General features: G+C 35.4%; 1 protein-coding gene across 4 annotated transcripts in view; it reads left to right on the forward strand.

The window, feature by feature from the left end:
• The window catches only part of ANKRD28 (ankyrin repeat domain 28), a 164,916-nt gene extending 139,922 nt beyond the window's left edge, over positions 1-24,994 (forward strand). For all 4 annotated transcript variants that reach the window (XM_074195761.1, XM_074195760.1, XM_074195763.1 and 1 more), the window contains 14 exons: positions 251-362; positions 3,264-3,290; positions 3,744-3,818; positions 4,998-5,199; positions 6,977-7,064; positions 7,314-7,431; positions 8,108-8,327; positions 16,165-16,252; positions 16,341-16,424; positions 17,119-17,264; positions 17,660-17,742; positions 18,086-18,168; positions 20,405-20,496; positions 23,031-24,994. In XM_074195761.1, coding sequence (XP_074051862.1) covers positions 251-362; positions 3,264-3,290; positions 3,744-3,818; positions 4,998-5,199; positions 6,977-7,064; positions 7,314-7,431; positions 8,108-8,327; positions 16,165-16,252; positions 16,341-16,424; positions 17,119-17,264; positions 17,660-17,742; positions 18,086-18,168; positions 20,405-20,496; positions 23,031-23,317 — 1,705 coding nt within the window. In that variant the 3' untranslated portion in view covers positions 23,318-24,994. The remainder of the gene's footprint in view (positions 1-250; positions 363-3,263; positions 3,291-3,743; positions 3,819-4,997; positions 5,200-6,976; positions 7,065-7,313; positions 7,432-8,107; positions 8,328-16,164; positions 16,253-16,340; positions 16,425-17,118; positions 17,265-17,659; positions 17,743-18,085; positions 18,169-20,404; positions 20,497-23,030) is intronic.
• Positions 24,995-26,280: the final 1,286 nt, after the last annotated feature.

Consider the following 26,280-nt stretch of genomic DNA (forward strand, 5'->3'; position numbering starts at 1 on the left):
CCTATGGAAGTGGCTGGATGTTAGAGGAAGGGGAGCCCTAAAGAGGGGGCACTCCAGCAATGGAACACTGGGGGGGGGGGGCAGGAGTATCCACTCTTGAAGGAGCAAAGTCATAGTGCCCTAAAAAGATAGGTGTCACCTGCCCTGTTCTGAACATGCTGTTTTCCATGTGAGAATAGTTATTTGGAAGCAGAGAGATTGTAGATAAAATAGAGGATGTTCTGATTATGAATTTATTGTCACTCCCTAGGTGCCTGGAATATTTACTAAGAAATGATGCAAATCCAGGGATCCGGGACAAACAAGGATATAATGCAGTTCATTATTCTGCTGCTTACGGTCACCGTTTATGTCTTGAACTGGTAAGGGCTAACTTTCTTTTGGCAAAGAATCTGTCTTTATTTGAATAAATAGAAAAACAAATGAATAATGAGAGTAATTATAACTCCCATTTAGATGGTCTTATTGTGATTCAGGCTCAGTGTTGAATGCTTTACAGTTCTACTTTTGAGTCTCAAAATCTGGGGAGGGAAGTGCTGCTATTATCCCCATTTTGCAGACTAGGAAGCTGGGGCCCAGAGTCTTAAACTGGATTTGAACCCAGGTCTTCCTGGTTTCAGGCCTATGCTTAAGTTGTGCCCCCAGCTTCTATATTTTACAGAAGACAACCAAATCTAATCCCATCCCTCATTTTCACCACAACTTCACCTTCTTAGTGGACAGCCCAACCTGGTTATGGCACTGTCTCACCTAGATCTTCCAAATTGGATCAATCCTGTTAAAATCCTGCTGAAACTTGCTCCTCCTAACTTTCTTTTCCTATTTGATGTTACCAGTTTTCCTAGTTCCTGAGGTGTTCTCCCACTCTCTCACTCTTTCACATATAGTCATTAGCTCCATTCTCTCAGTCCCCTCTACTCACATAGGTGCTGCTCTAGTTCATGCCCTGACTTCTCATTTTGAGTGTGATCATTGCCTCCTCACTGATGTGCCCCCACTCCAGTCCATTCTCTTAACATAATGTCTTCTCTCCTCAGAAACCTCAGGGACTCCCTGTCTGTCACTGTGAGACACAAAATCAGAGCTCTGTTTCTCTTCAGTAATGATCTCTGATCAGCTTTGCCCTTACCAGTCTAGGGGCCTTTATCTGCATGTTCTCTCTTGTCTGGGGTTTCTTCCCATTGCTTCACCAAACCCTTCCAAGTTCATTTTGGAACTTCTCTGTTCCCTCAGCCATTTAAAAAGGGGTCTCACCTCCTTCAGTTTCTCAGTCCTTTACGTTGAATCTACATTTTAATGCACTTTTTGTAAAAAATCCATTCCTGACTTCCCCTATTGATAGTGCTTTCCCTCTTAAGTTTACTTACATTTCCTTTCTGTTTATCATGGCTTCAGCTGTTTGTGAACATGCTCCCTTCCCCACTAACAAAAAAGGCTCTGGAGATCAGGAATTCTTTTTTTCCCCCTTCATATTCCCAGCTCTTAGCCCTAGCACCTGACCCAAAAGGAAGCATGGTAGAAATCCTTGATGTAGTTCACCTTCCTCAGGTGTTTTCACTTGTCCTACTGCTCAATTTTAGGGCCTGCCCTTTTCCTCTTTACATTCTTAGAGCCTTGAATAATCCTTTGTTCAATTGAATAGATAGCTAATTAGAGTTTTAAAAGTTTAAAAAATTCATAGATCTTAAATTCATACTTGTCCTAATTAAATTTGGCTCTTCCATTACATGTCAGCTTTCTTTCTTTTTTAATTTAGAGATTTTATTTATTTTGAGTTTTATAATTTTTCCCCTTAATCTTACTTCCCTCCCCCCACCCCCCACCCCCCCACCCCCCCACCCCCCAAAGGCAATTTGCCAGTCTTTACATTGTTTCCATGGTATACACTGATCCAAATTGAATGTGACATAGCAACTTTCTAAAAGGAAGGAGAATTGAGGATTAACTTCTCCTTTAGCTAGATATCTGCCATGTCTTCCCAGGACTTCCAGAAATTTGTAAAGGCATCATCTTCTGATTGAGGAAAGTATTTAGCTAAGATTTTGCCACTACAAAAAAAAAAACATTGACTTCATATATTTAGGTTTGAATTGCTGCATACCGTTTTATCCTACTTGACCAAGGCAAATTATGTGATATAGTTAATAGGGCACCAAATTTGGAATTTGAACTCAGACACTTACCAGCCATGTGATTCTGGACAAGATTCTTAACTTCACTAGCCTTTGAAGACCCTACTGGTTCTGAATTAATTTATTTTCTGAGTCAGGACCAAAATGTGGAATAAGATAATGGCCATTTTATCCTTATCAAATCAAAACTTACAGAAACATTTTAAAAAATAAATCAGATATGGCAGCTATGTGGCACAGTGGATAGAGCAGCAGCACAAGAGTACCTGGGTTCAAATCCGACCTCAGACACTTTAATAATGACCTAGCTGTGTGGCCTTGGGCAAGCCACTTAACTCCATTGCCTTGAAAAAAAAAAACCTAAAACAAGAAAAGAAAAAATAAATCGGAAACTTTAATGATTTTTGTAAGGAAAAATGACAGGGAATAAAGGTTAAAAGGAAAAGATTGAGGACCTACTGTTGAATTTCTTGGATATATTACAGATTTAGAACCTACTTTAAGGGAAAAAAGACAAGATTCAGATTTAGGTATATTTTAATTAAATTCTTTGGTAGCAGCTATAAATACATTATTCATTGTTTAAAAATTTTAAAATACAGAGTAAAGTATTTATCTAAAATAGTATATCAACCATTATCTACTGTATAAAGATGCAGAGAGGAGTATTTTGTAAACTTCAATTCACTATGAATTTTCCCACAATCATATAAGCAGGATGTGTTAGAGATGGGAACCAAAACCTAGGCCTCAGAGCTGCATTGGTATAGACAATCACTAAGAACTCTCAACATCTGTAAAATAACAAGGCCCATCCAATCCAGAAATAGTCAATGTAAACTGCTCTTTCTCCTTTTGGGAAGTTTTTTATTTTCTTGAAAAGCAAGTTCAGCTAGTGTAATAGATTTGTAACCACTCAAATATATAGATTCAAAACAATAACAACTTTTTAAATATTGAATGTTTCTACTATTTTATAGTGAATGTTAATTTTTAGTGATACTGTATAAAATATATGCTTTGGGGACATCTGGGTGGCACATAAAAATAAATAATGAGATTTACTTAGTTGTGTGACCTTGCCCTGCAAAAAATAAAATTAAATGTTTTCTTTTTTAAAATTTATTTCAGATTGCCAGTGAAACTCCCTTAGATGTTGTAAGTATATACCTTTTTAAAATAATGCTTGAAATATTTTATTGAAACTGTTTAGATGTGATTCTACCTAAAGTACACTAGGAGATTTCATTTTGTCTTTTTTTTTTCCCTTCTTATCTTCAAAAAGATTATCTTTCTTCCCCTGTCTTTCACAGTCATAGTGGCTTTAACTGAACTCATAGCTGCCAGTGTTACATATAGAAGGCATAATCAGAGGGAACTCTAATAACCAGAAAAAACGAAATAGTGTTGACAGTTTGTTAACTTCCCTCCAAATCCCCTTTGGTCTATCTTCAGATATCTTGCTGTTCTAAAGCTTTAAATCTTTGGGGGTTTTTAGGCACTTTTAAATAAATAAAAATTAGCCTGAAACTTTTAAAAATTGAGAATAACTACTGTGTTATTTTTAAAGCAACATTTTCCACATTTATATTGTGATCTTTTTTTCCTTAGCTAATGGAAACTTCGGGTACAGATTTGTTAAATGATTCAGATAACAGAGCACCAATAAGCCCTTTGCACTTAGCTGTAAGTATTATTTACTTAAATTACTTAGTTCTTTATTTGTCTGATGAATTTTTCATTCATAAAATTATTTTTTGAGATCAAGATAATAAAACAAACAGATAGTATGTGCTTATACTTGGAAAAATACAAGTGCTTAGCAGTCCAAACCAACCAGATCAGCATAGGACCCCTTCCCCCAATGACTCCAATCTGCTTTTCCCAATCTCTCTAGGTCATCTCTTACTAATTATTATGGGTCCTTTGATCAGGGAGCCTGCACCATCTATCCTTGTAGCTGAATTATGATTAGAAATTGGACTCCTAAATTGCAAATACTTTCTCATTTTTCTGTTTGTATTCCCAGCATTTATTAAAAGGCTTGGCACAGAATTGATGCTTTTTTGTTACTATTCTATAGTTAAATCTACCTGCTTCAGAGGATCTGTGATCTCCTCAGTGCTTTCCTCTTAACTTTTATATGTGCACCTGTTGAATCACACACTGTTTTCCCTCTTTTTCATTATATGATCAACCTGCCTTCTTTCTTCATTATGTGTATCTTAGATGATATCTTTTATATTTTTTTGGTACAGTTTTTTGACTATGTATAACAGTATATGCACAGTGAATATAGTACATATGAACAGGTATAGGCTGTATATCTGCATGCCCCAAGTGCTGCTTACCATGCATATTTCCATTGCCCTTTATGTGATAATCCACAGTTTTAATTTTTTAAATGTAACGTTTAGCTGGGTCAAGAAAAGAGACAAAGGCAGAAACAAAATGAATATCTGTTGGAGAGACACCAAAGGCATTCAATTGTGAGCCTTTCCAAATCACTTAATATTGTTTGCTTCAGTTTCCTCAAATATAAAATGAGCTGAAGAAGGAAATGGCAAACCACTTCAGTATCTTTGCCAAGAAAATCTTCAATAGTATTACCACTAAAATGAGTGAACAACAGTGACTAAGTTAACAACCTCAGTGTTTCATTTCCTATCTATAAATGCAACCAGGGCATTAATTTTATATCCTGTATTAATAATTTTTAAAATATAGTTCTATTAGAATTTTTAATATGAAATATTAGGCCTCATCTAAAACATAGTAGTATAAAGGAGTGTATTTTCTTTGTGCTTTCTGAAATTATTTAAAGTCTATCTTATTGGATGTGGATTTTTACAATTTTTCTTTCAGGCCTATCATGGTCATCATCAAGCACTAGAAGTGTTGGTACAATCTTTGCTAGATCTTGATGTGCGGAATAACAATGGAAGGACACCCTTAGACCTTGCAGCCTTTAAAGGACATGTGGAATGTGTGGATGTGCTCATTAATCAAGGAGCCTCAATTTTAGTCAAGGATTATGTGGTGAAGAGGACACCTATTCATGCTGCAGGTGCACCCATACTGCTTTCTTAAGTCAAGCTCAGCTTATTTTCGTTGGATTCAGTGATTCTTCAGGATATTTGCAACCCTGTTCTTCAGTGTTTTACCTAAAGATAGTTCTTATCTTTGTCAGAATTATAAAATCTAGATTCAGTTCCAAAGTTAATGCTTACCTAACTGTGAGATGTTGATTACATCAGTCTGTTGATCCTTATCTTCATCAGCAAAAATAAGAAATCATACCATGTAATGTTTCCTTCTAGCTCCAGACCTATGATGCTGTGATAAGTTATAAAGCCATTCAAAGTATAATATTGAAAACCATCTTTGCATGTAATTGTAAAAAAAAAAATTAAATTTAAATTTGTTTAAAAAAAGACTTCAGGTCTTTTAGCAGCATCAAGTTGAAGCACCTTATAGTAGTTGTTTCTATCAGATTTGCCAAGTCCATCTTAATTTCAAGAAAATATGTTAATACCCTTCGAATGAAATTTTGTAAAAGGAATTATTTTTTTTCAGCTTGTCTGCTCTGATATCAGGTTTGAAAACTGTGGTTACCATAAGTCTATGGCCAATATGTTATGTTTAATACTCACCCAAATATTTAAATATAAGTAGTATCTGGTCTATGCTTCCATGCAAGGGTTGAGGCTTCCATTGATGATACATCTGAAAAACTAAAGAATTTCATCAATAACACCTACCACATCTTTAATATGAATTGGCTAGATAGGCTCCCTCCCTGCCTGTGAGATCTTAGATGTCAGCCTTTGTAAAGTAGTTCCTCCAGGTAGCGCCTTATTTTCATTGAGATTTTCATATTTTATTTCTGTGTATGTCTAATTTTCTCTATTAGACTGTAGGCCCTTCTTAAACATCTGTTCTATTTAAGTTGAAGTGGAACAATTTGAATATGAGCTGCAAAAATAATAAACATAATAAAGCAGTGGAAGCTATTCACTGATTTCTAGAAAGTAAGAGCAGCTGACAGTCTGCAGACTCTGAACAAAAGTTAGGGACATATCTTAACAAAAGCCCTGGAGCAGCACCATGTTTTGCTTGATAGTTACTGGAAAAATGCTTCCATTGGACTTACTTACTCAGTGTTCTTTGGAGCATCCACCTTCTTAATAGTCTAATGTCGACACCTTTAAATAAGAAAGACAGCAGATGCTTTTCCAGGCCAAATTTAACTGTGTAAAATAAGGGAGTTAATACCCTAAGTACCTTCTTCTATCTCTGGGCCCTGGAGTCAAGAGCTGAGTTCAAATATCTCCTCAGATGCTCACTAGTTGTATGACCTTGAATAAGTCACTTAACGTTCACCTGCCTTGTTTTACTCACCTGTAAAATGGGGATAATAATAATAGCACCTACTTTTTGGAATTACTCTGAGGACCAAATGAAATGTTTGTCCAGTACTTTACAAACCTTACAGGGGTCTCTTACTTGTAATTCGGTGGCTGTTGATTTGGAGGTTTAGATCTAAATTTGGTAGATGATTGATTGATCTTACTTTGAAAAACATCAGGCTCTGGATGCTATTTAGTTATTCTTTATGGATGAGAATTGTAGAATCACAGAATTCCAGCTTTGGAAGTGGAAATGGGTAACTCTTATTATCATTGTCATTACTTTAAAGGACCTCCCTACGTGATGTATAAGTAACTTTTAAGTATCTGTATGAAGTTTGTCTTCAGAACAAGATAACATGTTCTATGATTAAAATCTTAACCTATCATTATTTTTGATTATTTCCACTGTTGACCTTATATTTTAATTTACAGCAACAAATGGCCATTCAGAGTGTTTACGGTTATTAATAGGGAATGCAGAGCCACAGAATGCAGTGGACATTCAAGATGGAAATGGACAGTAAGTTTTAACAAATACTTTTCTTGGATATAAATTTCCATATATTTTTTATTTTGGGCCATATATATTTCAAACTGCATAACTGAATATGCTTAAATTAAAATTGTAATGCTTTCAAGATATAGATATATATTATCTACCTTTAGAAAGATTGAAATAAACTATTCTGATTCATTATTTTTCATATAGTAAAATGAGTGCTACCATTAAATCTTTTGCACATCATACTCTCTTTCTCACATTACTCAGGACTCCCCTGATGCTGTCTGTTCTGAATGGACACACAGACTGTGTTTATTCACTACTGAACAAAGGAGCAAATGTAGATGCCAAAGATAAGTGGGGAAGAACAGCATTACATAGAGGGGTAAGAAAAGTTTTTTCTTTGTTAACATGTATGCACATTGAATTTTGTTTCCTTTCATTTCCTTCATTAAATTTTACCATCAAATAATCCTGAATAATTCACCCATTATATGAAAAGTATTATCAGGTCAGGGTATACAGTTAATTAGGCTGTACTGATCAATTTTAAATAAGAAAATGTCTAGTGACTGAAAACATAAAATCTTAAAGCTATCTGGTCCAGTGTCTTTATTTTATAGATGAAGAAACCAAGACCCACAAGGATGATATACGGTGGTGCCACAGCATAACTTAAGTTCATTTTTTCCCCATCGCATTCCTTCAACTGTAGCTTTCTTTTCTCTTCTGAATTCTTTCACTTTTTAAAATTTCTTCAATTTCTCATTTTTATAACATGCCAGATTAATTTGTAGATGAAATCTAATCTAATTCAGATTTTATAAGAAATTTTGAACTACTCTCATTGAACTCAAAAAAAAAAAGCAAGGATAGCAATCATGAGTTCACATAAGGCTAAAGTAAGGAGAATAACTGTCTTTCCACTAGTGATAATACCTTGATAATGGTTTCATCTTAATATAGGTTAAGGGCAATAGTGTGACTCTTTGTGATTTGGGGCCATTTACAGTATAACTCTTGTATAGTTTTACCAATATGCAAATTACTTTTCTTTCTAGGCAGTTACAGGTCATGAAGAATGTGTAGATGCATTACTTCAACACGGTGCCAAGTGTTTACTGCGGGACAGTAGGGGTCGAACACCCATACACTTGTCAGCAGCCTGTGGTCATATTGGTGTTCTTGGAGCACTGTTACAGGCAGCAGCATCCGCTGATGTGCTTCCTGCCATAGCAGACAATCATGGCTATACATCGCTTCACTGGGCCTGCTACAATGGTAAAGTATTCTTTTATAATGTAAAGGAAAGGTTTCATTCAGTCTTCAGATGAGTGGGCAGCCCACAGAGCCAACAAATTCAGCTTGACATTGCAGTCTCACTGCCTTTGTGTTGACCATTCCCCATGCCTGAAATCCTTCTCCCTCCTCACTCCAGTCTCTTGAATATTTGGTTTCATTCATTATTCTTTTCAGTGTATCTTATACAATATATTTTGAGTATATCCTACTATAAATATATTGAAAAACAAAAAACTGTAAAGCTTAGACATTGTAATGTGTCATATTCCAGTGTATATAACATGTATGTCCATTCAAATATATGGCATATTCTAAAATATACATATATTGTCTTAGAAGCATATCACAGGATAAAATATTTTTTATACCAGAGCAGAGTACCAATATTTCACTTATTTTTAAAAAGAAAACATTTCAAGAAAGGCTATCACAGTAAAGCACAATTTTGCATTAACTCTGCAGTATTGTTAAAGGATTGTTTTTAGCTATTAAAGAAATTTCACATGAAGTTATTCTTTTACATTATACTCATTAGCTCATTCTTAAAAATATTTTTTGAAGTTTTTTTTTAAATAAGGTAGTTTTTGGAATAAGTGTTAATAAAATTAGGTAAAAAGATTGAAAGGTGACCAGATTTATAACACTAACTCTAAAATAAAAGACTGTCTAAAGATTTGTAATGCCTTGAACTAGTCCATGACTTTGGTCATCCTTTTTGGAAAATACTGTAATATATCATGCACAGTTCATTTGTTACTGTTTCTGAGGTTTGTCTTCATGGCTTACAGCAAGAAAACAAAAAGGGTTTTGTTTTGTGTTACAATGTACTTTTTTGACATTGGTGTCAGGCAGCTGTGGGGTGAGAGAACTTACACAAAGCTGCCTTATTCCACATTATTCCTTTGTTTTTACTGATAATTTTTTTGTTTTTACTGATAATTTTTATGAAATTTCTCTCTCACCTCAGAAAACTGTTTCTAGAAAATCATTGCCTTAGTTTGTCTCTCTATAATTAAAGACTTATTACTCCAAAATTTCTTTGAAAGCTCTTAAGTACTTTTTTTAGATAAATATTTCATTTGTTTTCAAATTAAATACAATTTCACCATTTTTTTGGTAAGGTTTTGAATTTTACACTTTTCCCTTCACCCTTCCTTCCCTCCCCCCCCCCCCAGAAGGAAATCTGATAATCTTTACATTGTTTCTATGTTAATATGCACTGATCAAATTGAATGCCTCTTAACTACTTTAAAAATCCTTAAGATATTTTTTTCTTCTGTAACTAAGGAGGCCTAGGGTTCAATTCCATATTCCTTGTCTTTATTTCACTGTTTCAGCTTCCTAAAATACACAAACAAAGGGATATTTGGGGGAATGAGGCTGCCATACTGATGATTAGACCATCCAGAGATGATACCATATTGCCAGTACCTTGATGATATGGAAAAGATCTGATTCTAAAAGATCGAAGTCTTCCTTTGATTACTAACTATCCTGATCTAATAACTATGTCAGACCATTAGACTCACATGGGATACTGATAATGATGTCTTTGCACAACACCTCCTCACTTTAATCAATCTCATGTGCATTGTAAGATTGGCACCATGGCATCACCTCCCTCATATTGTGATCTTTTTTGATATTGAAGGACAATTACTCTATTTGGGGGGGCAGGGATGGTAGTTATAAGCTTTTTAGTTTTGCTTAACCAAAAAAATAAAGAAGAAAATTTATTAGCCAGTCTTTAAATGTTTGAATTCCCAAGTGTCCATAGACCCAATTTAATATTATTACTAATTCCTTTAAGTCACTTCTCTCGTGCTCCTCCTCAAAGTATAAGACTATAGCCATATTTACCAACTTTGGTAGTTGATCCAAGTCAATTACTATCTAAGGCAAGTAGCACATGTACCTGTAAATTGTTATTAAGTTGTGAAAATTATATAAGGAAATAAAATAATCAGTTGTTGAGACAACAAATTACTATGGTGCCTTACAGATAATATCTTTGGCTTTATGAAGAACTTTCCCCAGAGTGCTATGGAACCTTCTAAATAAATGCCATAATCATTAAGGATTGTGCTAACTATCTAAAGAAAAGAGGGCCACCCAGTTCTGCCAATAAGATGTGGAGTCACTTGTTCTTCCTACACTACCAGAGAATCTTCAGCAAAATTCCTCCCCACATGACATGAGAGAAAAGGTGGTTTATGGACTAAAGGAATAGAATCTTTCAATGAAGAAAAACCTTACTGATTGTAGAGATAGGGTAGAAGATAGATTGGTTCTTCTAAAAGGAAAAGCGACACAGGATGGGTAAGGTGTATATTTTATGGGACAGAGAATGGAAAGAAATTCTTGCTGGTATCTGACCTCTACATCTCTTCTTATCTCTTCCTACTATACCATAGGGATATACATCTTCTTGAATCTTCTAAACTCCCTATTTTGGTTCCAAACCCTGGTTGCTTCACTGCTTGACAGTTTTCCCCCCAATTGTTAAAACATGGCTATCAAATTAATTTTTATTTCTAGGGTCAAGATTTTTGTTTACCCTGTAATAAAATTTAATGAAAAGAGATATGTTCATTCAGCATCTATTGGGAATTCAGCTTTTATTTTGGACTCAATGCTGAATGTCCTCCATTATTGGTGACAACCATTTTTTGAAAGTTTATATATATTCCTGTTGTAGCCTTACTTGAGATCACCAATCAGTTGTAGAAAAAAACTTTGTTATTACATCTTTCAAAGATATGTAATATGATTTTGGTATTTTGCCTGGGAGATACTTTGGTGACTTTTCAAGTCATTTTATCCTTCTAAATAAAGTGATATTTATAGTCAGCAAGCAATAAATACAGTGGAATCTTATAGTCTCTTCATCTTTGAATCAGCTGTATAGTCATACAGCTATAAAGATGTGTGGTTTGTGAAATTTCATTTGTTAATAAAAGTTTGCCTATTTGTTTCTCTTTGTTTTCATTTTTTGATGTAAGTGTTTAGAATATAATTTTTCTAAGCACTACTTTGGCTGCTCCCAAATATTTTGAAATGTTGTCTTATCATTGTTACTACCTTTGAAATTATTTGATCCAGTCGATTCTTTTTGCAAGGCAGTGCGGTTAAGAGATTTGCCTAAGATCACACAGCTAAGTAATCATTCAGTTACTCAGGTCCTCCTGAGTCCAGGCCTGGTATTCTGTCCACTGCCCCACCTAGCTGCCCCCTGATCCATCAATTCTTTCGGATAAAGTTGTTTAGTGACCAGTTGGTTTTTAATCCCTTATTTAATGGGTTTTTAAAATTTGATTAATAGTTTATTGCATTGTGATCATTACAAGATATGCTTAAAAACAAATTAGTGAATAATTTGTCAGTTTATTATTTCAGTGATTGTTTTATTTCAGTTTTGTTCATCTCTACTTTGATTTTCATAATTTCTATTTGGTATTTAAATATTAAAAAAATCAATTTTCTAGCAATTTTGAGATATATGTCCAATTCATTGATCTGTTCAGTCTCCCTTGTTGATAATGAAGACAATTGATTTAATCTGTTAAATTTTTTTAGGAAATGATTGATAGTCTCTGTCAGCCTCTATTCTCTTACCTTTTTTTACTTTTTTTAGTTTCAACAACTTAAATAAAAATCAGATTGATGTTGCTTCAGTGACTTGCCATATCAATTGTCTCATTTCTTTCCTTCATAATCTGACTCTCCATAAGCTATTGATTTTCAAATAATTCATAAACCTGTAAAAAATTATTATACAAAGATTCCTATGGCCAGAGAATTCATCACCCAGTGGCCAGTCTCCTAAGCCTCTCCAAACTTAGGCAATCTGGTTCGTTCTCTCTCTCTCTCTCTCTCTCTCTCTCTCTCTCTCTCTCTCTTTTAAGGTTTTTGCAAGGCAAACGGGGTTAAGTGGCTTGCCCAAGGCCACACAGCTAGGTAATTATTAAGTGTCTTGAGACCAGATTTGAACCCAGGTACTCCTGACTCCAAGGCCGGTGCTTTATCCACGGCAGTCTGGTTCTCAAAAAGCACAGAGAATCTTTCTTTCAGTACCATACTTTACAGCATGATAGAACTTATCAGTTTGCCTTCCCTTGTCTGCAAAAGTGAATGGTCATCTAATATCCATGCTACAGAGGCATTAAAGAAGGAGTCTATGGCATCTAAATGTAATAACCAAAAAGTAAAATAATACTAACACTGCTATAAACTATAGTTTACTCAAAGGAAACAATATAGAAATGTGAACAAAATTTCTGCCTTTGTTCATTTCCTAACTTCTGCTGTATATGCATAAGAATTACCCCAGTATTCTGTCATCTGTCCTCTTGTCTTTCTAGTTTCTATTGCTAATCTCATCACTTTACCTGGTTATAAATGTCATTTCTATTTAGGTCATTCCAAGATCTAAGTATTCAGCTTTCAACTCTCTCCCATATTCCAACTGCCTACAAGACCTTTCCAACCAGATCTCTCATAGATGTCTCAAAGTTAACTTTGCAGAACAGAACTCATCATCTTCCCCCTTAAAATCTACCTTTCTTCCAACTTTCCTGATTTTTTTAAGGTTATTTAGAAGTATTAAAATTTTTCCAAGTTAATCAATGTCTTCGAATTTTAGTCAATTTTTTAATTTTGTCAAAACATGACATTTATCTATTGGATTTCAAGGATTACATTTATAATCCTAGTCTTAAAATAATCCAAAGATTGTGACATTTTAGCATGAATTGTGAAGAAAATGTCTAATGCAAATAGATCAGATGACCAAGCAAGAGGACAACCTCTTCCACCTTCTATTGAGGAAGTGAGCACATACATCAATATATGATGCAAGTAAATGCAAGGCTGTTAAGTGGAGAATGCATTAAACTGGAAGGGTCAGGAAAAGCATCCAGCAAGAAGTGTGTGAACTGAAGCATGGAGCTCTGTGAGGCAGACGCTGCTGATAGGGAAGACCATCCAGCACAGAGACATGGAGCTTGAATGGTTGGAGGGTTGTGTGTGAGGAGCAGGGACAAACTCATTGGAGCTGAATCTGAGAGTGGGCAGGGCATGGATGGACTTGTCAGATTGTATATGTCCTTCAAGACTGAGTAGAGGAACTGATCCTAGAGGTAAGATATATAGAGCACTTGTGCCTTATGAAAAGCCATTCTGCCAGCTTGTTGGGAAGATGGATGAATTAGAATGGGGAAAGACTTGAGTCAAGCCATTGTCACAGCCTAGGTGAGAGGTAAGGAGAGCCTGAAAGTCATGACTGTGTGAAAAAGAGAAGGGACCCATCAGAAAAACTGGATAAATGGTGGTTGTAAGGACAGAAGAACTTTAATTCATAAAAATTTAATGAATGTAGCTTTTTTTAAATCTACTTTGAAGACAATTCTTGTAAATGCAAGACAGTTGAGATCTCTAAAGATTCAAACCCAAAAGTAGCTAAGTTATTATCAGAACCATGGTTAATGTTTTTCTTTAACTATTCTAATACATTTTTATCATTTTTGTCAATCTGAAGCATTTGATAAGGAAGAACCTCAGGGTTATTTTAAGTGGAATGTCTCTATTAATGATTTGGAATTTTTTTTATATTTTTTGATGATTACCTCAATTTCTTGCTTTGAAAATTGTTCATATCTTTGACCTTTTTTCTTTCTTTTTCTTTTTCTTTTTTTTTAGGTTTTTGCAAGGCAAATAGGGTTAAGTGGCTTGCCCAAGGCTACACAGCTAGGTAATTATTAAGTGTCTGAGACTGGATTTGAACCCAGGGACTCCTGACTCCAGGGCTGGTGCTTTATCCACTACACCACCTAGCCACCCCTATCCTTGACCTTTGATTTGTTGGGAACCGGCCTTTTTTTGTATAAATTAAATCGATTCCTTAATTATCTAAGAAATGAGGTCTTTATCAGAGAAGCTTGCTGCAAAGATACTCTTTCTTTCTCCCCCCCCCCCCCCCCCAATCAATTTCTTTTCTGATTTTAACTGCAGATGCAGCTAGGTGGTGCAGCGGACTGAGCAGCCAACTCTGGAGGCAGGAAGACCTCAATTCAAATCTTATCTCAGATGCTTGATACTTAGTAGCTGTGTGAACTTGGGCAAGTCCCTTTAACCCCATTGCCCCACAAAAACAAAGAAAACCCAAAGAATAAAATAATTTTAATTGCATCAGTTTTGTTAGTACAAAATGTTACTAATTAAATTGTTCATTTTATCTTTTGTGATCACCTGTCTGTTGTTTGGTCATGAACTCTTCTATCCATATATCCAAAAGGTAATTTCCTTCTGGCTCTCCACTTTAAAAACACATACACACATGCAAGCACACATAAATGTATGCATAAATGTCCATATATATGGTATTTGTATTAGATCATATTGTGTTTGTATCATATAAAAATTTGATTTTCTTTGATTTTCTTATTCATTCAATTTCTGTAATAGTGGAATTAATTATTCCTTGATGACTGATAGAATTCTCTTGTAGATCCATCTGGTCTCAGGGTTTTTTCTTTAGGATTTCATTTGTAGCTTGTTCAGTTTCTCTTTCTGAGATTAAATTACAGAATTCTCCCTTCTAATTCTTTTTTTTCCAAGTGAAGTATTCTTGATATGGGGGGTGTGAAGCTTCTATATATAGTCAACAAGTCTTTGATCTTTCTCATTCCTCTCCATGTTTTCCAATATATTTCTCAGCATCCTAATCTAGTCCCATCTTTGTATTGAAGTCACTGAGAATCAAAGTATATGTTGTTTTAATTTGGTGAATCTTATCAAATTCTTCATATAATTTGTATTCATCCTCTGAAATCAGTGTTTGTGAATGAACCACAATTATTTTCAAAGTTGTCTTTTCACAAATGCCTATTATGAGATCTAATATGAGACAATAATGTCCCAAGAAATAAGTTTCTTGGGTATCTTTGAGCATACAATAAAACCATCTCTTTTAACTCCACTTTACCCCTCTCTAAGGAAAACCTTCATCACCAAATGCCCAGCCTACTGGTGATAAACTTCTTCATAATGAGTCTGGGCCTTAGAAATAGACTCACTTGCCATGGAAAAGAGGTGAGAAAATGTACCTTCTCTCCTCTCTTTTCTTTTTTTTTTCTGCAGTGGGGGAAATATGGCATATACTATCAAATAAGATTATTGACTTAAGAAGACCTAGGCAGGCCAAACTTCATTCTTTTCCCAGCTCTGCTTTTGACTCTGGATGTTGCTGCCATAGCTGAGCTGCCTTCTAACCTTGAGAAGTGCCCTTAGCTCTTCTCTCTGAGTCCTCCCTTTGACCCTGATGATTCGGTATCATTTATGTCTTTTCTTGCCTCCCCAGAATGTAAGCTCCTTGATAACAGGATTCTTGTATCTGAATCTTCAGTACTTGTAACTGTGGCTGGCAACACGTTAAATGCTTAATTAACTTTTGTTGACTTAATTTAGTTTTGCTAAACTAATTTTTATCTTTTTTAAATTCTTTTTGTGAGCAACAATTTGATGAGTAGGGAAGGAGAAGGATATATTTAGATATGGTGATGTCCAAACTATCAACCTAAAAATATTCAGAGTGAAGAAGAAAAGAAGGGAGTCAGTGATGATAATAACAGTGTAAATGTTGTGGTAAGTTGCCCTGCTGCTGTTGGGTAGGAGTCTTAAAGATTCATCTGACTACCAGATACCTGAACATGGTGTGCTGCCTCAAGAATTTAATAAATTGATCATTTTAGTTGTTTTAAGCTCTACAACATACATTTTAGCTTTAATAACTTTGAATTTTAATATCTGACTTTTTTAGGACATGAGACGTGTGTCGAACTACTCTTGGAACAAGAAGTCTTCCAGAAAATGGAAGGAAATTCTTTCAGCCCTTTACATTGTGCTGTGTAAGAAAGTCAAAATAAATTACATTTGTTTTCAACACTATAAATAAATTCTTTTGAGCCCTGAGTAACCAGCTTGTTGTTTTCTTAGGATAAATGACAATGAAAGTGCTGCTGAAATGTTAATTGATACATTGGGCACTGGCATTGTAAATTCAACAGATACTAAAGGAAGGTAGGAGTTCACCTATAGCTGTTTTCTTTTCATACTATGTTGTCTTCTTAACATTTTAGTTCTTGTCATGTTATTACTTGTTATTAAGATGTCAGTTTTCAGATAAACATATATATATATATATATATATATATATATACACACACACACAAGTTTTTTAATCCTTTTAGAGTTCAGAATCCTAGAAACAATTTTATAGATAAAACAGTTTCTATTTATTGAATGTATTACATTGAATCTAGTTCAAATGCACTAGATTTTTTCCTAGAAAAATGTTTGTTTAGACAAATAAGGTCAATAACAATAATAAAATTAAATATGTCTCTTTTGAATTAGTCCTTTTCTAATTCAAGATCCACTTGAGTTACTAACACAAATGTTATTATAGAAAAAAGGGGGATGAGATGTTTCAGTTCAGTTTGTCAATTTTATCCTAATCTTTGATATTTTTGGAAAGAATGCTGAAATGAGAATCAGGAAAAATTCAAATCTGTCCTTTTTGCTGGAATTTAACCTTTCAGCCTTAATTTAATAATATATAAAAATCGGAGAATTAGTTATTGGAGGAAGATGATGAAACAGATATCTTTAAGTTCTTTTACAGATCTAAAATTCTGCAAAACTGAAGAATAATTTTTATTCTACAAATAAAAAATATGGAGCTTTAATAATTGTGACCTTCGTTGCTTTGTAGAACCCCTCTTCATGCAGCTGCCTTCACAGATCACGTAGAGTGTTTACAGCTGCTCCTCAGCCATAATGCTCAAGTGAATTCTGTGGATTCTTCTGGGAAAACACCTCTAATGATGGCTGCAGAAAATGGACAGACAAATACTGTTGGTAAATAAATGACCTAGGAATTCATTTAATCCTATAAATAAGTGCTTGTAAATCCACAGATTTAAAAGTGACCTCCTACAAAAAGGGGCAAAATTGTTATTTCTAGAATGAACAAGATGCTGGTAGTTAAGAGTATTTGCTACTGAAGTTTTACAAACCTTGCTGACTATATTTTTTGTCACTAAATTGATGTTTTCATTTGTCCCAGTTGATTGAGAAATTTTCAAATCTAGTTGAATAGTTTTGCTTTAAATGAACAGAAATGCTCTTGCTACTGATATTTTGTTGGTTTTGTTTTATATTCTCAGTTCAGAGAGTGATTAAAATACTGAGATGCTATTCCTTCTGTAAGAATTACTGCAATTTTCCCTCCTAATTCCCCTCTTCCCCTTCAGAGATGCTAGTTAGCAGTGCTAACGCAGACCTGACTCTTCAAGATAACAGTAAAAACACAGCACTCCATTTGGCATGCAGTAAGGTTGGTATATATTTTCATTTTTAAAAAACATTATTTTAAGCAATAGTATTACTGAATACCATATGCAGGATTATTAGAGAATATCTTACAGTGCAGTAAAAATGAACTTTAAAATATTTGGGGGCAAAATTTTTATCATCAATCACTTAAATAAAGTTTTCATATCATATCAACCAAAATATTTTGTTGTGTTGAAAATTGTAACTAGGGCAGAAACCTTCAATTAATCTATTGGTCTCTAAAATATAAATGTCTATAAAATATCAAGACCTGTTTGCTGTTACCCAGGGTAAAATCTTAAATACATAGTCCACTTAAGAAAGTTATTGATTTCTATTTTTAGGGTCATGAAACTAGTGCCTTGTTAATCCTGGAGAAGATAACAGATAGAAACCTCATCAATGCAACCAATGCAGCTTTGCAAACGTGAGTATTTCTCATTTCCACTTTATATACTAAGATATAAATGCAAAGTACTGAGTGAATTTTGTGTGTTTGGATTCATGGTTCATTGATTGAATGGTCACATTTCATAAATTTTTATACTGGTAAAATTTAATTTTTCCAACTGGGTAGATTTCTAATGTTTTAGAAGTGATGTTTTATCCAGTAACATATCCAGAAGGATATGTTACCAAAGATTATTGACTCTTAAACTTCAAAGAATGTTTAAGTTGTTTTTTATACCATTTAAATAAAGATGCTGAGAGAACCATTACTTGGAGAAATGCCTTCAAAAATTATAATATTCTATGTTAATATGAATGTTCCTTGATAGAAGTCTGATGAGCTGCTGCTACTTAGTTGTTCAGTAATGAAATCTGGTCCAAAGATCTGGTCCAAAATAAATAAAAGCATCTATAAAACCTTTTTATTAATTTTTTTAAGTAAAAACTCTCAGTAGAGACCAGCATTGGGCCTGGAGTCAGAAGCAGCCTAAAACATTGACTGTGTGACCCTTGACAAGATACTAAGCTTCTGCCTCAGTTTGATCATTTGTAAAATGGGGATAATGATAGCACCTGTGTCCCAGAGTATTGTAGGGTTCAATTGAGATAATAATAGCCTTGAGCAGAGTGGGAGTGGCAAATCTCTGTATAGATGATATAGTAAAACAGGAAGGAAAGGAGAGAGGTCACTAAACTGATAGATGAAACAGTGTTATCCAGGAATTTGACAGGCACAAAATTGTGACTTTAAACTAAAAGGATGAAATTTCAATGGGAACCAGTTTGAAACCAAGTATTGGTTAAGTGCCCAGCCTGTGAGGTCTGTGGAGAGATGGCCATTAAGGGAAAGCCAGGGTCTCTGTATACAAGTCCAAATCTGCCTGGAGACACAAGATCCTGGCATAGCAGCCAGTGAAAGAGGAAGAGGACATCATTCTGTCAGAAGGGCTGGTCATAAGGAGACCCTCAAGCTGAGGGAGAAGAGAGGGACATGGCCAGGTCTGGGCTGACCAACTGGAGAATACCCAGAAGGGGATGAGGTAAGAGTCCCCAGAGTCTTAATGATCATACTGATCAAAGTGATTGAAGACTTCTAACTTGAAAAAAAGATGACAAAAGGACATGATCACTGTCTTCAGAGACTCACAGTTTCCCTGAGGTCATTTAGAAGATGATAGGTGGCAATCTTGCCAGCATATCTTATCTTCCTATCTATCATCTATTTCCCTGATGGCATTTTTTATTCTGTTCATTTTTTTTTTTTTGTGGTACTTGCCCAAGTTCACACAGTCTAAGGGTAGATTTGAACTCAGGTCCTCCTGACTCCAGGGCTGATGCTCTATCTACTGTGCCACCTAGCTGCCCCCATTTTCTGGTTTTTATGTTTTTTTAAGGTTTTTGCAAGGCAAATGGGGTTAAGTGGCTTGCCCAAGGCCACACAGCTAGGTAATTATTAAGTGTCTGAGACTGGATTTGAATTCTAGGTACTCCTGACTCCAAGGCTGGTGCTCTACCCACTGCGCCACCTAGCTGCCCCTTCTGTTCATTTTCAAAGAAGTTATATGTCACAGCCTTTGTACACCCACCATCCATAGCCCTCTGTGTGATATTCGTTTTTTACTTTTTTGAGGTTTATGGTATCATAAGGAAGACCAATGGGCTACAGTCATAGGTTTAATCTCTACATCAAGAAAAATTGTCAGACAGATTTCTTTAAGGTAGATTGGGCTGCATTAGTAAGTAGAGAGTTTCTTTCCCCATGATTAGAGTTATTCAGATAAATATTAAATGATCATTTGTCAGGGATTTTTAGGTGAGATTCATGTTTTTGGTTTTGAGGTGAAATGAGATGACTTCTGATATCATCTTCCATTCTATAATTCCCAGAGTTGTAGAAACTAAGATGGCAGGAGAAGCTATTACAGTTTATATATTTGGACCAGTGATTAAATAACTAGCTCTGATGTTTAAATCAGTTGTAACTCTTGTCTTCACTCCAGTATTCATCTTCCCTCTCAGCTTTGGAGTAGAAAAAGGTTGAATTGGGTCTAGACTCAAGTTCTTCATTCTCTATATTGAGGTCTAACACTCTTGTTTTTCATTGGATTCTGGGCATCTGCTCGGGTTTATCATTTCAGTTTAGCTAACTAGATTGTATCGTTTTTCTATACTGCAAAATTGTTCTTCATCATTCACTTTTCCTGCTTTTTCAGACCCTTACATGTTGCTGCCAGAAATGGACTCACAGTTGTCGTACAGGAACTTTTGGGGAAAGGAGCAAGTGTGCTTGCTGTAGATGAAAATGGTAAGGAGTCTCATTACTTGGTGTAAATCTGAATTTAATTGACTTAAATGCTTTAGATGCTGCAAATGTTTTTAAATGCTTTAAATTTAAGTGTTTTTAAGTCCTTTGGTGACCAGGATCAGAAAAGGTCTTGAAATTGTATTAAGATTGGTCAGAGTGACTTAAAAAGAGAATGGTTTGGGGGGGGGGGTAATAACTTTTTTAAATATGTAAAGGGCTATTATATGGGAGAAAGATTGGGCTTTGTTTAATTGGCCAAGAAGCAATAGAAGCACTGTGTGGCATTATAGAGAAATAGATATTTGGGCTCAGTAGAAAGAAAAAATACCACAACTGGCTAACCCCAAAGTGGAATGGTTTGCCTTAGGAGAAAGAAAATTGTCCCTTACTAGAAATCTTCAAGCAAAACAGAAGTCACCACTTGGTGGAAATTTTTTAGAGATGGTTTTAATTCATTTATGGGTAGTCTAGTATCCTCTGAGGATTCCTCATTATTCAGAGAATTTTAAAATGAAAAAAACTAAAGCTCAGAATTGTTGAGTCCTTTTGCTTCTCCAGAGTTCAACCTGCAAAATACTAAGGCCACAAGGATAGGACAAAAGAAATTTCCAGCTAATGAAGGATTTCTGAAATCTGATAAGGTTCCTAAATAAAGTTGATAAATTGACTTTATGAATAATGTGCATGATCAAAATAGAAATTTATACAGTAACTTTTAGAAGGTAGTAAATTTAATTTTCAAAATACCTAGATAAAATCAAACTTTCAATGAAGTTGAGGCAGCTCAGGGGCTACAAAGAGAAGAGCCCAGAGAGAAGTTGCTCAGATTGAGGATGGTTGGGAGACTTGGATTGAGAGAGTGTCAACCACGGAGAGACCCTGAGGCAGAAGGGGTCATCAGGTCTGGACACACCCAGCAGTGAGAGGTTAGATAAGAGAGCAGGAAAGGCTCGGGGTGGATAGTCATAGGGAGCCAGCTGGGTGTCATACCTGCATTTGAAGTGGGGAGAGACTTTGAGGAAGTTCTCAGCAGTTGACTCAAGGAGAGTTCCTAATTCTTAAACCTATATTGTTTCAACTTATGCTATTTTATAAATCAGATTCCAGTAATTTAAAAAAGAATATAGCAAGGGTCTGTAATTTGTGTTATTGTGGGAACTGGAAGTGAGAATGATCTGCCACCCCCTGCGTAGTGAACCTGATCAGCATCATCCTGAAGCTCTGCGCAGCTGCTTTGAACCTAGGGAGTCCGGCTTAGTAGGACTTCCCAGAAGCAGGATGGGAGTTTATCTTCTCAGTCCACTCACAGATGTTTATGATGCATTCCAGGTCTGGCCTCGAGCCCCCAGCCCCTAGGAGAAAGGGTCAGGAGCCAAGCTTAGAAAGCAGGGTGGTTTTTTGGACCCCTCGATTTAATAAAAAACAGTACTCGGCTTGCCCTTCCAAGGAAGTGTGATTCAATATAGAACACAATATGGGCAGAACACATTTGAGGAGGTTCATCTGGGAAAGCCCGGTGAAGAAAGTTGGGCCTGAGCTGGACCTTAAAGGAAAACACAGAATTTGAGCAAGTGGAAATGGACAGGGAGTGAGTGTCTGGCGTGTTTGAGAAGCTTGCAGCAGAGTTCCCTGAAGAGAAAGGGTTAGAATACCTTGCTTGGGTACACTGGGGAGTCCCTGGAGCTTTATAGAGCAGGGTGTGATTTGGTCCAGAGACTAGAGCTGGTAGAGGAGCCCATCCAGATGTAGAGAGTAAGGAGGGGCCAGTATGCAGGGGCACTGGCCAGAGGCAGGAGTAAGGGTGGAGAACAAAGCGTCCTCAGCCTGGGCTCAGACTGAGGAAAAGTTTGCAGCTCTTTGCTCCAGGTTAAGAGCAATGGGAGTGGAGGGTGGAGGGGGCCAGTTTTTCTCTGTTCTATCACCATTAGCCAGAACCATTTAGTAGCCCTGGCTGAATCACAAGAAAACCAACTTGGCTTGCTTGGAACACATTCCACCACTTCAGAATAAAGAATCTCCACCACTTGTTTTTGCCTCTAGAGTTAACTATTGAGTCATTTGGCCATTTAAAGTTCTTCATGAACAGCCCGGCCCATTCCTACCTTTCCATTTTTATACTTTATTTCCCCTCCATAGTCTCCTCTGTTGACCGAGCTTTTGTTATTGTTCACTCATGTCCATTTCTTTCTGACTCCCTTTGGAGTTTTCTTGGCAAAAGGGACTGGAGTGGTTTTCCATTTCCCCTTCCAGCTCATTTTACAGATAAGGAAATTGAGTTGAACAGGTTAAATGACTTGCTCAGGGTCACCCAGCAAATAAGTATCTAAATATGTGCATATATATTTATATATGATAGAAAAGTTTGAAGGGTTTGGAATACTCATCAGTTGGAGGAATTATGCATAGCAATAAAATGGTTTTATTGAGGTAGATTCAGTCCTTTTTTTAGGCATATATTATTCTTTGATTCTATGATTTTCTGAGAAACTTTGAATAAAATCTGATTTAAGGTTTCATCTTATGTTTACTTCTAGGGTATACCCCAGCTTTGGCCTGTGCTCCCAATAAAGATGTGGCTGATTGTCTAGCCCTCATTCTGGCCACCATGATGCCTATTTCATCAAGTAGCACAATACCATCCCTAACGTTCAGTGCCATTAATCATTACACTAACACCTCAAAGACCGTCACATTTGACCCCTTGCCAATCATGCGCAGTGAGCATAGCTCTTACTGCAATTTCAACAACATTGGCAGGGAAGACGGCTACTCTTATGCAGAAGAGGATGAACTCAACGATTCAGACTCGGAGACTTACTGAATGGCTTCTGTGCTTTTGTGAAGACTAAAGTCCAGTCCCAGAAGGAGCACTCGGTGTTCAAATGCAAAATCAGCCTCAAGGAAAAGGGCTCATGGTGGATGGTCTATTGCTGACCTGTAGAGGAAGATCTCTAAAACCAAGTTTGTTAAAAGAAGCTACTAGATAAAGCCTTGAAGTGGACTTGATATTCAGAGCTGAAAGTAACATCAGAACAACTTGGTTTAATTTGGTTTTGAGGTGTAAGGCATCGTTTTGGGACACTGTACACGCTAGTGTAGACAAGCAACACTATTGTACAAGACAAAAGGAGACACTACATTTCAAATCCTATCAATAAAACTAATGAAATCTGAAGGCAATAAAAGTTTGGTACAGTGGGCATTGTTGCACAGCAAATTGCCAAAGGACCAAATACTTTAAAGGTTTTTTTAATCTAATAACTTTTTGTGGAAACTGGAATAGGTTCGTTGAAAACTTATCTAAACCAAACTTTAATATTTCTAAAAATGAAGTTCAAATTTGGTTTTAAAGTTTGATTTTTTAAAAAAAAAAATAAGCAAAAATCTGAAAGCCTTCTGACACTGTATTTAAATGTACAATGAGAGAAAGCAGATGTATTTTTAAGTTTTGTTTTTTCTTTTAGATAAAATTTTAAAGAAAAATTGTCATACTTTTATAATGTTAATATTGAAAAACCAGCTAACCGATGCAGTCAGGGTGATACATGTACAGTGTAAAAAAAATGGAGGGGGGAGTCCAAAACAATTATTGTTGCACAGTTTTAGATGGTTAAGTTTAAAATTTAAAATTGAACTATTATTTAAAATATACTGAAAAGACTTCAAGGGAAGAGTGAAATTTAATGCAAATTGGAAGATCGTTTCATGGCACCCTGTTGCAGCTGTCTGTCTGGTCCTGGGGAATAAATTTTTTTTTCAGCAACTCATGTTTTTTATAACATGTACATTGGTTACTGAAATTATTTTTGTGCCTCCTCATTGCATTTATTTTGCATTATTTAAATCCTGGAATATGATTAAAAATAATAATAATCATCAAAAAAGAATATCCCCTATTACCCAAAGATATAATGTTCAGGTTCTTTGGAAGAATTATTTGTTGTACAACATTTTTTTTATAAGAACACAAACCTGTGGATCCTGTTTGGACATGTGTTTTATAACACTCTACTGTTGAGAGGAGAATGAAGAAGGGGGTGGGGGGAGGCAATCTGCCAGAAATTTCCCACCAAAAAAAGAGGGTTTTACAACTTTTAAAAGAAAAACTGAGGTTTGGGCTGTTAGGAAAGTAACTATTTTATTTGGTTCTGCTTTTCAAGTGAAATTGCTCAGACTTGCAAGATCTTGCATGTTCAGAGAAAGTACAGTTAAGTTGCAGCAAATTAATTCCCAATTTAATTTTATCCTTTTTTTTTTTATTGTGAAACTGGAAACCTTAATGACATTGTAAATTCTCAGCTGGTTTTCTGAACATAAAGTGTGAAAACACAGAACAGTATTTTGATCTATTTGATAATTTTGTGGGGTTTTTGAAAAATTAATGAGCATGTACATAGAAATAGTGACTGCTTGAATACTGTATTTACTTGCACTCTTTCAGTACATCAAGATTCCTGTATATTTTACGGAGTATAATAAAACCCAGATGTGAGTTGTATTTAATGAATGATGTATTTATATCTGTGTACATTATCTAAAAGCTGTTTGTAAAGAAACATTTCTAGGGTTTTGACTATTTTGTCAAGTTTCCCCCCCCCAACAATCTTGACTATTTCTTACCATGTCAGATGAGACATAAAAGAAATGATACCTTTGGTCTTCCATTTTTCCATTTTACAGATAACAGACAGCAAACTTAGCTTGATCATTAGTGGTAGAATAAATTTGGTTTGTAATCGACAATATGCTGCATGTTCTATAAAAATATCCTTTGAAAAGTAATAGGATGGTAGAGAATATACCTGTATTCTTTCCCATCCTCTATTGTAATTTTCTTCTGAATTTCTGGAGGCCATTTTTATTATATATTATCAGGATCATCAAATCTAAGCACCCATGTGACTGAGGATCCCTTTACACATTAAACTTCTACTTAAATATTTCTAGTGATGGGGGTAGTACACAATATCTCCAAAGCTCATCTTTTCTGTTTCTGAAAAGGTCCGGTTGATTTTAAGTGATTCCTTAAGCATAATCTGCCTCCCTGTCACTTTTACTCTCTGGCTAGAAATCTGTTTTCCTGGCCCATCTTCTCCATGACAGTCTTTCATCTATTTGAAGATATGTATAGTAACTTTAACCTCTCTCTAGCCTGTTTTAAAACAAACCAAAATTAACCCCTGGAAAATCAGACATTAAGTACGTCTGATGGGCCAAGCACTGTAAATATAAAGATTTTTAAAAATAAATCTCTCAAGAAACTTATGTGCTACTGTAGAAGATAATATCTGTATCTATATAGATGCATATGTACATACAGATATAAACAGAATTCATATGAAATAAGTCAAGTCTCCGTAGAAGAAAAAACCTCAGGTCAGTCCTCTTGGAGCCTCTTTTCTCTTCTGTAAAACCCAAGGTAACATTTCCCATCATGCAGTAAATGTGCTTTATAAACAGCAAGTCTCTTTATATAAATATGAATGCTGTTTATAACTTATTAATGCTTGAAGAATGTAAATTGAAAGGATCCTGTGTAAATGAACTTTATTCATATTTCACCAGAATGTATCTTTAAAAAAAAAGGTAAAATTGGGAAAAGACTTTTTTTTCAGGATGAGATGTTTTTTATAATGACTATTTTGACTGTATAATCTTAAGTAACTTAGATTGGAAAATCCTTGAGAGCAGGAGGAGCTTTGTTTTATGGATCTTTACATTCCTCCACTCTGCAAATCCCTTTTCCGGAGCTCTCCCACCTTTTTTGCTCCATGGACACAGTTC

This window comes from Macrotis lagotis, chromosome 7, assembly GCF_037893015.1.
Source record: "Macrotis lagotis isolate mMagLag1 chromosome 7, bilby.v1.9.chrom.fasta, whole genome shotgun sequence".
NCBI lineage: Eukaryota > Metazoa > Chordata > Mammalia > Peramelemorphia > Peramelidae > Macrotis > Macrotis lagotis.